The sequence below is a fragment of the Oncorhynchus clarkii genome, unplaced genomic scaffold, assembly GCF_045791955.1.
Source record: "Oncorhynchus clarkii lewisi isolate Uvic-CL-2024 unplaced genomic scaffold, UVic_Ocla_1.0 unplaced_contig_3319_pilon_pilon, whole genome shotgun sequence".
NCBI classification, from domain to species: Eukaryota; Metazoa; Chordata; class Actinopteri; order Salmoniformes; family Salmonidae; genus Oncorhynchus; species Oncorhynchus clarkii.
Window position 1 is genome coordinate 18,517 of NW_027261093.1, and position 16,484 is coordinate 35,000.

Sequence of the window (16,484 nt, forward strand, 5' to 3'; positions counted from 1 at the left end):
CGTCCTCCTCTGAGTACATTGACTTCAGTACAAAACCTAGGAGGCTCATGGTTCTCACCCCCTTCCATAGACTTACACAGTAATTATGACAACTTCCCGGAGGATGTCCTCCAACCTACCAGAGCTCTTGCAGCATGAACTGACATGCTGTTCACCCAATCAAAGGATCGGTTAATTAATCTAGTACTGAAAGCATAAGCTACAGCTAGCTAGCACTTAGTAGTTGAAAAAGAAAGACAGTAGTTGAACAGTTTTGAACAAATTAATGGGGCCCGCCAGTGTAACTGCTAAACTGCTTTCTGACTGTACACTGTAACCTTACTTCATGATTATAGCAGGTTTACTAACACGTTAGTTCTATTAGCTATGTTGACTATGAGGTTACTTTAGCTAATATGGTGACAACAATGTAGGCTGTGTGTAGCGGTTATGATATGGTTTGGCTTGGAAAGTTTTTTTTGCCTGGTCACATACAGCTGATTTGCATTGAAGTTGACAAGCGAAGGGAAAAGGTGAGAGGAAGAGAGTGAATAGATGTGAGAAGGAGTACCACGTGGCTCCTATGAAAGTGAACTGTGTTTTATGCGTGATCAGTGGTGTATTCATTCTGCCGATTCTGTTGACAAATGTTTCTTAAACAGAACGAAACAAAATAAACATACCTGAGTTTGTCCAATAAACTCTCGTTTGCAACTGTTGGACTAATAATTACACCCTAGATCAGCTAGATGCAGGCAAGAGTGTGCAAGGCGGTATTGAATGTGTCACTGTCTGTCACCTCAAATTATTCTCTCGACCTGTGTGCACCTACGTTGGAAACTTTCATTCATAGTCTAGGTTGTTTCAACCTCATGATGGGTATAGAGAACATTAGAGTATCATGTAGGAGCCTAAACTTATCAATGTTACATTGAACTGGGTGAATGGAATATGAATGACAGTCATCCAATATGCTGTAATAGAAATAAGGCCATGCTCATATAAACATATAGACGTTCTCCCTCATCTTAAATGACACCGACTGCCACTAATCAGGTGTGACCACCATTTGCCTCACGCAGCTCGGCACGTCTACTTGGTGTGGAGTTGATCAGGCTGTTGATTGTGGCCTGTGGAACGTTGGTCCCACTCCTCTCCAATGGCCGTGCCAACTTGCTGTTTTATTGGCTGGAACTGGAAAACAAGCTGTCGTACACGTCAATCCAGAGCATCCCAAACATGCTCAACGGGTGACACGTCTGGTGAATGGCTGAATGGCACGAAAAGGGGCCTCGGCATCTTTTTTTATTGATATCTCTGTGCGTTCAAATTGTCATCAATAAAATATAATTGTGTTTGTTTTATGTAGCTTCTGCCTGCCCATACCATAACCCCACCGCCACAATGGGGCACTCTGTTCACAATGTTGACATCACAGCAAATCGTTCGCCATACACGTGGTCTGCGGTTGTGAGGCTGGTTGGACGTACTGCCAAATGATCTAATACGACATTGAACGTGGGTTATGGTAGATAAATTAACATGACATTCTCTGCCAACTGCTCTGGTGTACATTCCTGCAGTCAGCATGCCAAATACACGCTTCCTCAAAACTTCAGACATCTGTGGCTTTGTGTCGTGTGACAACTGCAAATTGATGACCGACAGGCACGATTCGGTCTTAAGTAAGAACACTTTATATTGTGTTTTTTAAAAATGTTTTACATTGGATAAAAGTAGAGACTCGGAGATAGAAAATGCTATATTATACACTACAGTTGAGGAACAAAGGGAAAGTCGTTCTGCTTTGAAAGTTGATCAACTTGTAAACTTACTTTTGAGAAAATGCCCCTTTCAATGTTTTGGTACCTACTGGAGAGATCTTCTTTGTCTACACCCATTCAGCATCGTTCACATCTTCCTAAGCTTTAGCCCCACCCATTCAGCATCGTTCACATCCTCCTAAGCTTTAGCCCCACCCATTCAGCATCGTTCACATCCTCCTAAGCTTTAGCCCCACCCATTCAGCATCATTCACATCCTCCTAAGCTTTAGCCCCACCCATCTCTTTAAGGATTCACGTGTCAGGCCATGTACTAAACAACCAAAGATTTCAAGACTTAAGGCTGGTTTATACTACGGGTGTATTCGTAAATTTAGTCTGGAGTGCCAGAGTGCACTCTGGGCATTCGCAAATTCAGAGGGTTTCCGCTCTCGGAGCATTCAGACCACACACTGGACGCTCTGGCCAAGGAGTAGGGTTGAAATGGCTCTCCCGTGGAGTAGGGTTGAAATGGCTCTCCCGTGGAGTAGGGTTGAAATGGCTCTCCTGTGGAGTAGGGTTGAAATGGCTCTCCCGTGGAGTGGGGTTGAAATGGCTCTCCCGTGGAGTAGGGTTGAAATGGCTCTCCTGTGGAGTAGGGTTGAAATGGCTCTCCTGTGGAGTAGGGTTGAAATGGCTCTCCTGTGGAGTAGGGTTGAAATGGCTCTCCCGTGGAGTAGGGTTGAAATGGCTCTCCCGTGGAGTAGGGTTGAAATGGCTCTCCCGTGGAGTAGGGTTGAAATGGCTCTCCTGTGGAGTAGGGTTGAAATGGCTCTCCTGTGGAGTAGGGTTGAAATGGATTTCCTGTGGAGTAGGGTTGAAATGGATTTCCTGTGGATTAGGGTTGACATGGCTCTCCTGTGGAGTAGCGACGCCCGACATATGCCTAGTTTCCTGAAACGAGTCGCATTTTAAAATTAATTTTTATTGTCCCCAGCAAAATGATTGCAGTTTCTACTGGTCGTTGTTTTCAGGCTGGTTGTATTGGTGCTAACTAGGAACCAATCTAAAGCTAGCTAGCCCAGAAGTTGTGGTCGAACAAATGATGCTTTATTACCAACGCGGTATTGTAAACACATCGTTCGTGGCCCGGTGTTTTTTTGTCCAGCTTTGACAGTGCTACTGTGTCTTTTTTTTTTACATGTAAAGACCCAAACGGAGTTCCATAGTATGTATGTCATGAAGCTAATAGCAATGACGCAATTACTGTGTAACTCTGGTAGGGCAACATCTGAAAAATAGCGCACTTGGTAGCGTGTACCCGGTGCTCGACCAGTCGGTGAAAGCCAGCATCCCCCATGGCAGAGAACGGTTGATTGGTCAAGGGCAACGAATTCCATTATCTTGGCGTTAATGGATTTCGCCCTTTTCAGTTGTCTCGCTGAAATGTTCTTACTCTTTCAAATGACTGCCCGGCTTGTTGACTTGTTGACCCAACAGCAGACGTTGTGGACCAGGTTAGGAATGCTGTGTTGCACGTGTAGCGTAAACTTTTACGTGTCGTCATAACGTCATGTACCTACGTTATATAGGTTTGCACGGTAGCTTTGACATCCGGTTTTTAACATCGGCGTCATGAGCTGTCAAGTCATTACCGAAAAGCACATTGAGGATTTTTAAGAGGGTCGTTAGTTTTAGTATTTTCTGCGCCAAAATAGCTACAATTTTAGACGTCAGATTAAAACAAGACTAGTGACCATTGGATAAAATATTTTTTAGGGGGATTGACAAAATTCATAGGTGAAACAGTTTTTTATTAAGTTTGCAATTAATTGTTCTCACGTGCACGTTTCTGTCCATTTTAAGAATCAATGTGCTACCTTTTTGTAGCATTTCTGATAATGCTTGCGTCTTTTTAGCTAAATCTCATTCTGTCTAACTGGGCCAGCAACTCGGTTGCCCAGCAACTCAACAAACAGCTCACTGCCTGCACCAGCCAGTCTGTTGGTTTACAAGCCGAGGTTAACCATGAAATGCATTAGGGCTGTCCCCGACTGAGAGTCGTCTAGTTCTTTTGCCCAATCGATTGGTGGAAATGTTTAACCTTATTTTTCCATATATAGACAGTGTTTGAATAAAACCAACTACGTACAGAGCATTCGGAAAGTATTCAGACACCTTGACTTTCTCCACATTTTGTTACGTTACAGCATTTTTCTAAAATTGATTCAATTGTTTTTTTCCCTCATCAATCTACACACAATACCCCATAATGACATCACAATACCCCATAATGACATCACAATACCCCATAATGACAAAGCAAAAACAGGTTTTTAGAAATGTTTGCAAATGTATAAAACATGTCTAACTGAAGCATCACATTTACATAAGTATTCAGACCCTTTACTCAGTACTTTGTTGAAGCACCTTTTGCAGCGATTACAGCCTCCAGTCTTCTTGGGTATGATGCTACAAGCTCGGTACACCTGTATTTGGGGAGGTTCTCCCATTCTTCTCTGCAGATCCTCTCAAGCTCTGTCAGATTGAATGGGGAGCGTCACTGACAGCTATTTTCAGGTCTCTCCAGAGATGTTCGATCGGGTTGAAGTCTGGGCTCTGGCTGGGCCACTCAAGGACATTCAGAGACTTTTCCCAATGCCACTCATGCATTGTCTTGGCTGTGTGCTTAGGGTCGTTGTGCTGTTGGAAGGTGAACCTTCACCCCAGTCTGAGAACCTGCTCCAGAGCACTCAGGATGTCAATAAAGTTGTCGAAACATCTCAAGGGTGATCAATGGAAACAAGATACACCTGAGCTCAATTTCGAGTCTCATAGCAAAGGGTCTGAATACTTATGTAAAATAAGGTATTTTTTATTTTTTACATTTTTAAAAAACATTTGCAAAAATTTCTAAAAACATGTTTTCACTTTGTCATTATGGAGTATTGTGTGTAGTTTGATGAGGAAAAATAATAATTGAATCTATTTTAGAATAAGCCTGTAACTTAACAAAATGTGGAAAAAAGTCCAGGGGTCTGAATACTTTCCAAATTCCCTGTATGCGTTTAGATAGGGGGCCTATTGAAAATGTGTATTGTTGTAGCGTCACCATCTTTATTGCAAAACAAAAAAATACAAATACACATCTTTTGAGTCAACTTTTAACTTGACAGAGGTGATGAACTGATCCATTGATCCGCGCGGCAATTGACGATAAAACGGGACCATGTTTGCAAAACAAGCTTCTGTCAATATTACACAGGTAAGCTAACGGTTACATCAACCAGGAATGCAGACAGGCTGGCTCATTATATCGGGTATGAGAGACGGTGTCAAACGCAGTACGGACCAAGAAAAGGATGTTTTATTTATATATATATATATATATATATATGTATGTATGTATGTATGTATGTATGTGTGTGTGTTTTCTAAATGACATGTTTAAGGAAATACAGACAGACGTTACTACAAGACAAAATGGCTGATGGTCTTGTAAATATAAAAGCAAAGCTTGCTTTCATGTAAATAAAAATAAAAAACAAGCTGTGTGTGTGTGTGTGTGTGTGTGTGTGTGTGTGTGTGTGTGTGTGTGTGTGTGTGTGTGTGTGTGTGGAAAATCCAATACTTTACCTTTTTTAAATCACATTATTGTGTAAACAATTCCTCTAAAAGTATGAATTTGGTTGTTTTGAGAAGGTTTGAATCCTAAGAAACCTGCCTACACATTGTTCAGAGAACAATAGACCAACATAGCTACTGTAGTGCTGTAAAACCTTGGTAGAGCATGGGTGGAGGAGGCATTGTGGTGCTGTAAAACCTTGGTAGAGCATGGGTGGAGTAGGCATTGTGGTGCTGGAAAACCTTGGTAGAGCATGGGTGGAGTAGGCATTGTGGTGCTGTAAAACCTTGGTAGAGCATGGGTGGAGTAGGCATTGTGGTGCTGTAAAACCTTGGTAGAGCATGGGTGGAGTAGGCATTGTGGTGCTGGAAAACCTTGGTAGAGCATGGGTGGAATAGGCATTGTGGTGCTGGAAAACCTTGGTAGAGCATGGGTGGAATAGGCGTTGTGGTGCTGTAAAACCTTGGTAGAGCATGGGTGGAGTAGGCGTTGTGGTGCTGTAAAACCTTGGTAGAGCATGGGTGGAGTAGGCATTGTGGTGCTGTAAAACCTTGGTAGAGCATGGGTGGAGTAGGCATTGTGGTGCTGTAAAACCTTGTTAGAGCATGGGTGGAGTAGGCATTGTGGTGCTGTAAAACCTTGGTAGAGCATGGGTGAAATAGGCATTGTGGTGCTGTAAAGCCTTGTTAGAGCATGGGTGGAGTAGGCATTGTGGTGCTCATGAATTTTCCATTCAGACCAATACCCAGACCAATGCTCTACTCTTCCTTATCATTCATGTTACAGTTGGGGATGGCCTTAAATAAATATATATACATTGCCTTGCGAAAGTATTCGGCCCCCTTGAACTTTGCTACCTTTTGCAACATTTCAGGCTTCAAACATAAAGATATAAAACTGTATTTTTTTGTGAAGAATCAACAACAAGTGGGACACAATCATGAAGTGGAACGACATTTATTGGATATTTCAAACTTTTTTAACAAATCAAAAACGGAAAAATTGGGTGTGCAAAATTATTCAGCCCCTTTACTTTCAGTGCAGCAAATTCTCTCCAGAAGTTCAGTGAGGATCTCTGAATGATCCAATGTTGACCTAAATGACTAATGATGATAAATACAATCCACCTGTGTGTAATCAAGTCTCCGTATAAATGCACCTGCACTGTGATAGTCTCAGAGGTCCGTTAAAAGCGCAGAGAGCATCATGAAGAACAAGGAACACACCAGGCAGGTCCGAGATACTGTTGTGAAGAAGTTTAAAGCCGGATTTGGATACAAAAAGATTTCCCAAGCTTTAAACATCCCAAGGAGCACTGTGCAAGCGATAATATTGAAATGGAAGGAGTATCAGACCACTGCAAATCTACCAAGACCTGGCCGTCCCTCTAAACTTTCAGCTCATACAAGGAGAAGACTGATCAGAGATGCAGCCAAGAGGCCCATGATCACTCTGGATGAACTGCAGAGATCTGCAGCTGAGGTGGGAGACTCTGTCCATAGGACAACAATCAGTCGTATATTGCACAAATCTGGCCTTTATGGAAGAGTGGCAAGAAGAAAGCCATTTCTTAAAGATATCCATAAAAAGTGTTGTTTAAAGTTTGCCACAAGCCACCTGGGAGACACACCAAACATGTGGAAGAAGGTGCTCTGGTCAGATGAAACCAAAATTGAACTTTTTGGCAACAATGTAAAACGTTATGTTTGGCGTAAAAGCAACACAGCTCATCACCCTGAACACACCATACCCACTGTCAAACATGGTGGTGGCAGCATCATGGTTTGGGCCTGCTTTTCTTCAGCAGGGACAGGGAAGATGGTTAAAATTGATGGGAAGACGGATGGAGCCAAATACATGACCATTCTGGCAGAAAACCTGATGGAGTCTGCAAAAGACCTGAGACTGGGACGGAGATTTGTCTTCCAACAAGACAATGATCCAAAACATAAAGCAAAATCTACAATGGAATGGTTCAAAAATAAACACATCCAGGTGTTAGAATGGCCAAGTCAAAGTCCAGACCTGAATCCAATCGAGAATCTGTGGAAAGAACTGAAAACTGCTGTTCACAAATGCTCTCCATCCAACCTCACTGAGCTCGAGCTGTTTTGCAAGGAGGAATGGGAAAAAATTTCAGTCTCTCGATGTGCAAAACTGATAGAGACATACCCCAAGCGACTTACAGCTGTAATCGCAGCAAAAGGTGGCGCTACAAAGTATTAACTTAAGGGGGCTGAATAATTTTGCACGCCCAATTTTTCAGTTTTTGATTTGTTAAAAAAGTTTGAAATATCCAATAAATGTCGTTCCACTTCATGATTGTGTCCCACTTGTTGTTGATTCTTCACAAAAAAATACAGTTTTATATCTTTATGTTTGAAGCCTGAAATGTGGCAAAAGGTCACAAAGTTCAAGGGGGCCGAATACTTTCGCAAGGCACTGTATGTATTTTTTTTAAATCATAATGACTCTGTGGTCCTCTAGCAGAACGTTCGACTCTCTTTATATAAGAGAACGAAGTTGAGCGTTTCTCAGCTCGTGGTCCTCTGTGCCTAGAACCTGCAACACCAAGGGTCGTGGGTTCAATTCCCGCGGGTGCCAGCCATATGAAAAAAATGTATGTCTTTTTTTTTTAGATAAAAGCATCTCTTAGATGTTAACTGATAAAATCCTGTATTTTATTCCCCCCCCCCCCCCCCCCCCCCAGCTCCTGGTTATTACTCCTCCCCTGCCATGCCGTGAAAGACGGGGGGGTGAACCCTTGACCCTGAGGTGACCAGACTGTGATTAAACCAGAGGAGGAGAAGGAGAAGACGGACATGCACCCGTACGGCTGCGAGGCAGAGACCTCCCTACAGGAGCTGTTTGATTTCTTCACTCGGTGTCTGCAGAATGCGGAGTGGGAACTGGCTGGAGCCTGTGTGCCTCAGCTGTGTGACGCTGGAGGAGAAGTGTCACAACGGCTACAGGACATCATCAAGGCCATCATCACCTACCCTTACCCGCTAGAGTGAGTTAGGCTGCTTACCTGGAGGAGGAGGAGGAGGAGGAGGGAGGGAGGAGGAGGAGGAGGAGGAGGGAGGAGGAGTAGCAGGAGGAGTGGGAGGGGAAGGAGGAGGAGGGAGGGAGGAGGAGGAGGAGGGGGGGGAGGAGGAGGGGGGAGGAGGAGGAGGGAGGGAGGGAGGGAGGAGGAAGGGGAGGAGGTGGAGGGGGGGGTGGAGGAGGGTGTTTTGGTGGAGAGAAATGCTGATACATTGTTTTCATGTTCCTGGTAGTTTTGGGTTGTAAATGATTAGCCAATATCAATTGGTTATATAATTATATTTTGTGTGTATTGTAGATGGGAGAGTGTTGGCAGCCCTCACAAACTGGCCTGGCTTTGGCTGCAAGTCTTGGAGAAATGGACCAAGGAAGAGGTTTCTGTTTCAGTCAGGAGAGAACTAGAGTTCCTGCTGCTTCTAGAGGAGCTAGGAGACGAGGTGCCAGAGACAACGCTCAAGGTTTATACTTCTTATTTTCTAAAAAAGAAAAAAAATAGACAAGGACAACATTTTATAGAGATCATAAAGTTAACTTCAACAATTACGGCTATTGATACAAAACCATAAGGTTAGTTTCAAGTTATTATCGTAGAGTATATTTTTTAAAATGTTCATCGTCCTCAGGAACTCCACCAGGCCTTCCTAACCACCCAGTCGGAGGAGAGAAAGGGATCAGGGGTTCCAGGGGTATCACCAGGGGCGGGCGATGCTCAGAGTCCAGGGATAGAGACCTGTCTCGAGGCCTTGTTGGACCAGAAGAGACCCAGAGTGGCCCAGGCTCTGGTTAGCTTCCTGGAGGACCACCCCAGGAGTGTTAACACAGGGAACCACATCCTACAGGTAGCTTTTAATTGTAATTGTTTTACCCCCCCCCCCCTCCCCTCCCCCGGGGTTTATATCAAATGTATTATTATTTCTATTAAAGGACACATTCATCAGATACCTGATGGAGAGAGTGGAGCATCTTGGTCCAGGCTCAGAGAAGATGGAGGGCTGGGCGGAGGAGATGTGTGTGGTCCTAGCCCTGATGCCCCTGAGGTCGGAGCGAGGTGGAGGAGGCGGGGTGGAGGCCCTGTGTGAGGCCCTGTGGAGGGCCAGACACGGGCCCCTGAGAGAAGAGAGGGTCCTGAGCTCCTTGCTACGACCTCACTGCCACACCTTGCTCTCCCATTACTGCTCTACAGCACTCAGGCTGCACAGAGACCGACTACTGAGAGAGACTCCCAGCACCCAGGGTGAGGATGGACTTTTACTTCCTTATAATTTACCTGAAACCTAAAAGGGGCAGTCTGCAGTTCAAACAACAACAACAACGTGGTCAACCCACCATGTGGTTAAGAGTAACCACTCTCAAATTCCTAGACAAAGCTATAGACACGAGGACTGACCATCCATGAGATCAACAGTATAGTTACAACCATGTTTTGAAATTATAATGTGTTTGTTTACAATTGCGTTGTTTACAAACAGTGGATCGAAAACAAGCTTATTGTCTGCCAAGATCAAATCAGGGAGGGTTTACTGTTGATCTCAGTCGGTTCATCCGTACGTTAGTCACACACGATATCTCAGATACGGCACTAGCCCCGATTTTTAGTTTTTGACGAAACTTGGGTGAAAGATGCGTCTTTCCATAGGTATCCGTTATTTTCAAAACTTATACCGATTTGGCCTTAGGCGGGAGCTATATTAATCAACTGAAACGTGTGAGTCACACCAGAGAGGAAGAAGAGAAGAGAGAGGGATAACTTGGCCCAAAATCTGTCTTCTACTATGTTCTTAACTGACTTGCCTGGTTAAATAAAGGTCAACTAAAATATGCTGTATATTGACCCTATATACTGTGTATCAATACTGTTTATAAAATACACTAAACAGTGGGTGAGAGAAAGTATTAGCTCACTGTAAATGCATAGTGAAATATTTCTGAAGCAACGTTATCGAAAGGTCATTGAAATACACAGTATTTCTCTCTCTTTGGGCTATAGTGGCCAATCCTCTAGCCTAGTTGTTGAGACATCCCTACCCGAGGGAAGAACAAAGCACATGGATGGTTTTGTCAAAATATTTGAGTAATAATTTGCGGGTTAAAACACTGTTTTGTATGGTTGTACCTCGGGTGTGGTTGTACCTCGGGTATTGTTGTACCTCGGGTGTGGTTGTACCTCGGGTATGGTTGTACCTCGGGTTGTACCTCGGGTATGGTTGTACCTCGGGTATGGTTGTACCTCGGGTATGGTTGTACCTCGGGTTGTACCACGGGTATGGTTGTACCTCGGGTATGGTTGTACCTCGGGTATGGTTGTACCTCGGGTATGGTTGTACCTCGGGTTGTACCTCGGGTATGGTTGTACCTCGGGTTGTACCTCGGGTATGGTTGTACCTCGGGTTGTACCTTGGGTATGGTTGTACCTCGGGTTGTACCTCGGGTATGGTTGTACCTCGGGTATGGTTGTACCTCGGGTTGTACCTCGGGTATGGTTGTACCTCGGGTTGTACCTCGGGTTGTACCTCGGGTTGTACCTCGGGTATGGTTGTACCTAGGGTTGTACCTCGGGTATGGTTGTACCTCGGGTTGTACCTCGGGTATGGTTGTACCTCGGGTTGTACCTCGGGTATGGTTGTACCTCGGGTTGTACCTCGGGTATGGTTGTACCTCGTGTTGTACCTCGGGTATGGTTGTACCTCGTGTTGTACCTCGGGTTGTACCTCGGGTATGGTTGTACCTCGGGTTGTACCTCGGGTATGGTTGTACCTCGGGTTGTACCTCGGGTATGGTTGTACCTCGGGTTGTACCTCGGGTATGGTTGTACCTCGGGTTGTACCTCGGGTATGGTTGTACCTCGGGTTGTACCTCGGGTATGGTTGTACCTCGGGTTGTACCTCGGGTATGGTTGTACCTCGGGTTGTACCTCGGGTATGGTTGTACCTCGGGTTGTACCTTGGTTGTACCTCGGGTTGTACCTCGGGTATGGTTGTACCTCGGGTTGTACCTCGGGTATGGTTGTACCTCGGGTTGTACCTCGGGTATGGTTGTACCTCGGGTTGTACCTCGGGTATGGTTGTACCTCGGGTTGTACCTCGGGTACCTCGGGTTGTACCTCGGGTATGGTTGTACCTCGGGTTGTATCGGGGTTGGTTGTACCTCGGGTATGGTTGTACCTCGGGTTGGGTTGTACCTCGGGTATGGTTGTACCTCGGGTATGGTTGTACCTCGGGTATGGTTGTACCTCGGGTTGTACCTCGGGTATGGTTGTACCTCGGGTATGGTTGTACCTCGGGTTGTACCTCGGGTATGGTTGTACCTCGGGTTGTACCTTGGGTTGTACCTCGGGTTGTACCTCGGGTATGGTTGTACCTAGGGTTGTACCTCGGGTATGGTTGTACCTCGGGTTGTACCTCGGGTATGGTTGTACCTCGGGTTGTACCTCGGGTATGGTTGTACCTCGGGTTGTACCTCGGGTATGGTTGTACCTCGGGTATGGTTGTACCTCGGGTATGGTTGTACCTCGGGTTGTACCTCGGGTATGGTTGTACCTCGGGTATGGTTGTACCTCGGGTATGGTTGTACCTCGGGTATGGTTGTACCTCGGGTATGGTTGTACCTCGGGTTGTACCTCGGGTATGGTTGTACCTCGGGTTGTACCTCGGGTATGGTTGTACCTCGGGTTGTACCTCGGGTATGGTTGTACCTCGGGTTGTACCTCGGGTATGGTTGTACCTCGGGTTGTACCTCGGGTATGGTTGTACCTCGGGTTGTACCTCGGGTATGGTTGTACCTCGGTTGTACCTGGTTGTACCTCGGGTTGTACCTCGGGTATGGTTGTACCTCGGGTTGTACCTCGGGTATGGTTGTACCTCGGGTTGTACCTCGGGTATGGTTGTACCTCGGGTTGTACCTCGGGTATGGTTGTACCTCGGGTTGTACCTCGGGTATGGTTGTACCTAGGGTTGTACCTCGGGTATGGTTGTACCTCGGGTTGTACCTCGGGTATGGTTGTACCTCGGGTTGTACCTCGGGTATGGTTGTACCTCGGGTTGTACCTCGGGTATGGTTGTACCTCGGGTATGGTTGTGTTGTACCTCGGGTATGGTTGTACCTCGGGTATGGTTGTACCTCGGGTATGGTTGTACCTCGGGTATGGTTGTACCTCGGGTATGGTTGTACCTCGGGTTGTACCTCGGGTATGGTTGTACCTCGGGTTGTACCTCGGGTATGGTTGTACCTCGTGTTGTACCTCGGGTTGTACCTCGGGTATGGTTGTACCTCGGGTTGTACCTCGGGTATGGTTGTACCTCGGGTATGGTTGTACCTCGGGTTGTACCTCGGGTATGGTTGTACCTCGGGTTGTACCTCGGGTATGGTTGTACCTCGGGTTGTACCTCGGGTATGGTTGTACCTCGGGTTGTACCTCGGGTATGGTTGTACCTCGGGTTGTACCTCGGGTATGGTTGTACCTCGGGTTGTACCTCGGGTATGGTTGTACCTCGGGTTGTACCTCGGGTATGGTTGTACCTCGGGTTGTACCTCGGGTATGGTTGTACCTCGGGTTGTACCTCGGGTTGTACCTCGGGTATGGTTGTACCTCGGGTTGTACCTCGGGTATGGGTATGGTTGTACCTCGGGTTGTACCTCGGGTATGGTTGTACCTCGGGTTGTACCTCGGGTATGGTTGTACCGGGTATGGTTGTACCTCGGGTTGGGTTGTACCTCGGGTTGTACCTCGGGTTGTACCTCGGGTATGGTTGTACCTCGGGTTGTACCTCGGGTATGGTTGTACCTCGGGTTGTACCTCGGGTATGGTTGTACCTCGGGTTGTACCTCGGGTATGGTTGTACCTCGGGTTGTACCTCGGGTATGGTTGTACCTAGGGTTGTACCTCGGGTATGGTTGTACCTCGGGTTGTACCTCGGGTATGGTTGTACCTCGGGTTGTACCTCGGGTATGGTTGTACCTCGGGTTGTACCTCGGGTATGGTTGTACCTCGGTTGTATGGTCGGGTTGTACCTCGGGTATGGTTGTACCTCGGGTTGTACCTCGGGTATGGTTGTACCTCGGGTATGGTTGTACCTCGGGTATGGTTGTACCTCGGGTTGTACCTCGGGTATGGTTGTACCTCGGGTTGTACCTCGGGTATGGTTGTACCTCGGGTTGTACCTTACCTCGGGGTATGGTTGTACCTCGGGTTGTACCTCGGGTATGGTTGTACCTCGGGTTGTACCTCGGGTATGGTTGTTGGGTATGGTTGTACCTCGGGTTGTACCTCGGGTATGGTTGTACCTCGGGTATATGGGTTGTACCTCGGGTTGTACCTCGGGTATGGTTGTACCTCGGGTTGTACCTCGGGTATGGTTGTACCTCGGGTTGTACCTCGGGTATGGTTGTACCTCGGGTTGTACCTCGGGTTGTACCTCGGGTTGTACCTCGGGTATGGTTGTACCTAGGGTTGTACCTCGGGTATGGTTGTACCTCGGGTTGTACCTCGGGTATGGTTGTACCTCGGGTTGTACCTCGGGTATGGTTGTACCTCGGGTTGTACCTCGGGTATGGTTGTACCTCGTGTTGTACCTCGGGTTGTACCTCGGGTATGGTTGTACCTCGGGTTGTACCTCGGGTATGGTTGTACCTCGGGTATGGTTGTACCTCGGGTATGGTTGTACCTCGGGTTGTACCTCGGGTATGGTTGTACCTCGGGTTGTACCTCGGGTATGGTTGTACCTCGGGTTGTACCTCGGGTATGGTTGTACCTCGGGTTGTACCTCGGGTATGGTTGTACCTCGGGTTGTACCTCGGGTTGTACCTCGGGTATGGTTGTACCTAGGGTTGTACCTCGGGTATGGTTGTACCTAGGGTTGTACCTCGGGTATGGTTGTACCTCGGGTTGTACCTTGGGTATGGTTGTACCTCGGGTTGTACCTTGGGTATGGTTGTACCTCGGGTTGTACCTCGGGTATGGTTGTACCTCGGGTATGGTTGTACCTCGGGTTGTACCTCGGGTATGGTTGTACCTCGGGTTGTACCTCGGGTATGGTTGTACCTAGGGTTGTACCTCGGGTATGGTTGTACCTCGGGTTGTACCTCGGGTATGGTTGTACCTCGGGTTGTACCTCGGGTATGGTTGTACCTCGGGTTGTACCTCGGGTATGGTTGTACCTCGGGTTGTACCTCGGGTATGGTTGTACCTCGGGTTGTACCTCGGGTATGGTTGTACCTCGGGTTGTACCTTGGGTAAGGGGTATCAACAACGTGGAAGCCTTGCCGCTAGCCTTCTTTTTTTTCTTTGACCCTTTTTTTCCCCGCCTTTTCCTCCCCCCTTCATCCCAGTGGATCTTCCTGAAGCGGAGAAGTTACTGCTGGGCTTGTGTTGTCATGGGGACCGGCCTTCCGTCTGGAAAACCATTTACTTTGAGTGCCTTAGCAGCGGCAAGCACTTCCTTGAACGGGTCCTGGTGAGTGTAATAGGGTGTAATAGTGTGTAATAGTGTGTAATATGTGTAATAGTGCGTAATAGTGCGTAATAGTGCGTAATAGTGTGTAATATGTGTAATAGTGTGTAATAGTGTGTAATAGTGTGTAATGGTGCGTAATAGTGTGTAATAGTGCGTAATGGTGTGTAATAGTGTGTAATGTGTGTAATAGTGCGTGATAGTGTGTAATAGTGTGTAATAGTGTGTAATAGTGTGTGATGGTGCGTAATAGTGTGTAATAGTGCGTAATGGTGTGTAATAGTGTGTAATGTGTGTAATAGTGCGTGATAGTGTGTAATAGTGCGTAATAGTGTGTAATGTGTGTAATAGTGCGTGATAGTGTGTAATAGTGTGTAATAGTGTGTAATAGTGTGTAATAGTGTGTAATAGTGTGTAATAGTGTGTAATAGTGTGTGATGGTGCGTAATAGTGTGTAATGGTGTGTAATAGTGTAATAGTGTGTAATAGTGTGTAATGGTGTGTAATAGTGTGTAATATCAACACAGGTACTGTAACTCTTGCCATCCTGATATCGACAGGTACTATATGAGATGAGTTCCTTGCATATAAGACACCTTTTCTGTTTTTGGTTGTAACTAAAATGGCACCCTATTCCCTATATAGTGCACTCGGGCTCTGGTCAAATGTTGTGTACTATATAGGGATTAGGGTGCCATTTTGTGACACGGCCTCAGTCATAACCCCACTTTACCCCCTCCTCAGGTGACTGCTCTGGACCTGGTGAAGAGGGAGGAGTTCTGTAGGCTAGAGGACCTGCTGAAGGGGGAGTTCCAGCCTCTGTCTCGCCTCCTGCTACTCCTGGGGTGGACCCAGTGCCAAAGCCTGCTCTCAGCTCAGACCCTGCTACGCCTCCTACACCACGACCAGGTTAGGCCTCCTACACCATGACCTACCCCACGACCAGGTTAGGCCTCCTTCCCCACGACCAGGTTAGGCCTCCTACACCACGACAGGCCTCCTTCCCCACGACCAGGTTAGGCCTCCTTCCCCACGACCAGGTTAGGCCTCCTTCCCCACGACCAAGTTAGGCCTCCTTCCCCACGACCAGGTTAGGCCTCCTTCCCCACGACCAGGTTAGGCCTTCTTCCCCACGACCAGGTTAGGCCTCCTTCCCCACGACCAGGTTAGGCCTCCTACCCCACGACAGGCCTCCTACACCAGGACCAGGTTAGGCCTCCTACACCATGACCTACCCCAAGATCAGGTTAGGCATCCTACACCACGACAGGCCTCCTACACCACGACCAGGTTAGGCCCTCTCAGCTTAGACCCTGCTACGCCTCCTACCCCACGACCAGGTTAGGCTTCCTACCCCACGACCAGGTTAGGCCTCCTACACTACGACAGGCCTCCTACACCAGGACCAGGTTAGGCTTGTTAGGCCTCCTACCCCAGGACCAGGTTAGGCCTCCTACCCCAGGACCAGGTTAGGCCTCCTACCCCAGGACCAGGTTAGGCCTCCTACCCCAGGACCAGGTTAGGCCTCCTACCCCAGGACCAGGTTAGGCCTCCTACCCCAGGACCAGGTTAGGCCTCCTACCCCAGGACCAGGTTAGGCCTCCTACACCACGACAGGCCTCCTTCA

At 47.2% G+C, this 16,484-nt stretch overlaps 1 protein-coding gene across 1 annotated transcript in view; it reads left to right on the top strand.

Moving 5' to 3' along the window:
• Nucleotides 1–8,612: 8,612 nt before the first annotated feature.
• LOC139404747 (zinc finger FYVE domain-containing protein 26-like) overlaps nucleotides 8,613–16,484 on the top strand; it is a gene marked incomplete at its 3' end in the record, with an annotated part of 120,547 nt that continues 112,675 nt past the window's right edge. Inside the window, exons 1-6 of the mRNA XM_071147350.1 lie at nucleotides 8,613–8,653; nucleotides 8,710–8,869; nucleotides 9,035–9,250; nucleotides 9,336–9,645; nucleotides 14,736–14,860; nucleotides 15,602–15,766. Of these exons, the coding sequence (XP_071003451.1) occupies nucleotides 8,613–8,653; nucleotides 8,710–8,869; nucleotides 9,035–9,250; nucleotides 9,336–9,645; nucleotides 14,736–14,860; nucleotides 15,602–15,766 (1,017 nt within the window). The remainder of the gene's footprint in view (nucleotides 8,654–8,709; nucleotides 8,870–9,034; nucleotides 9,251–9,335; nucleotides 9,646–14,735; nucleotides 14,861–15,601; nucleotides 15,767–16,484) is intronic.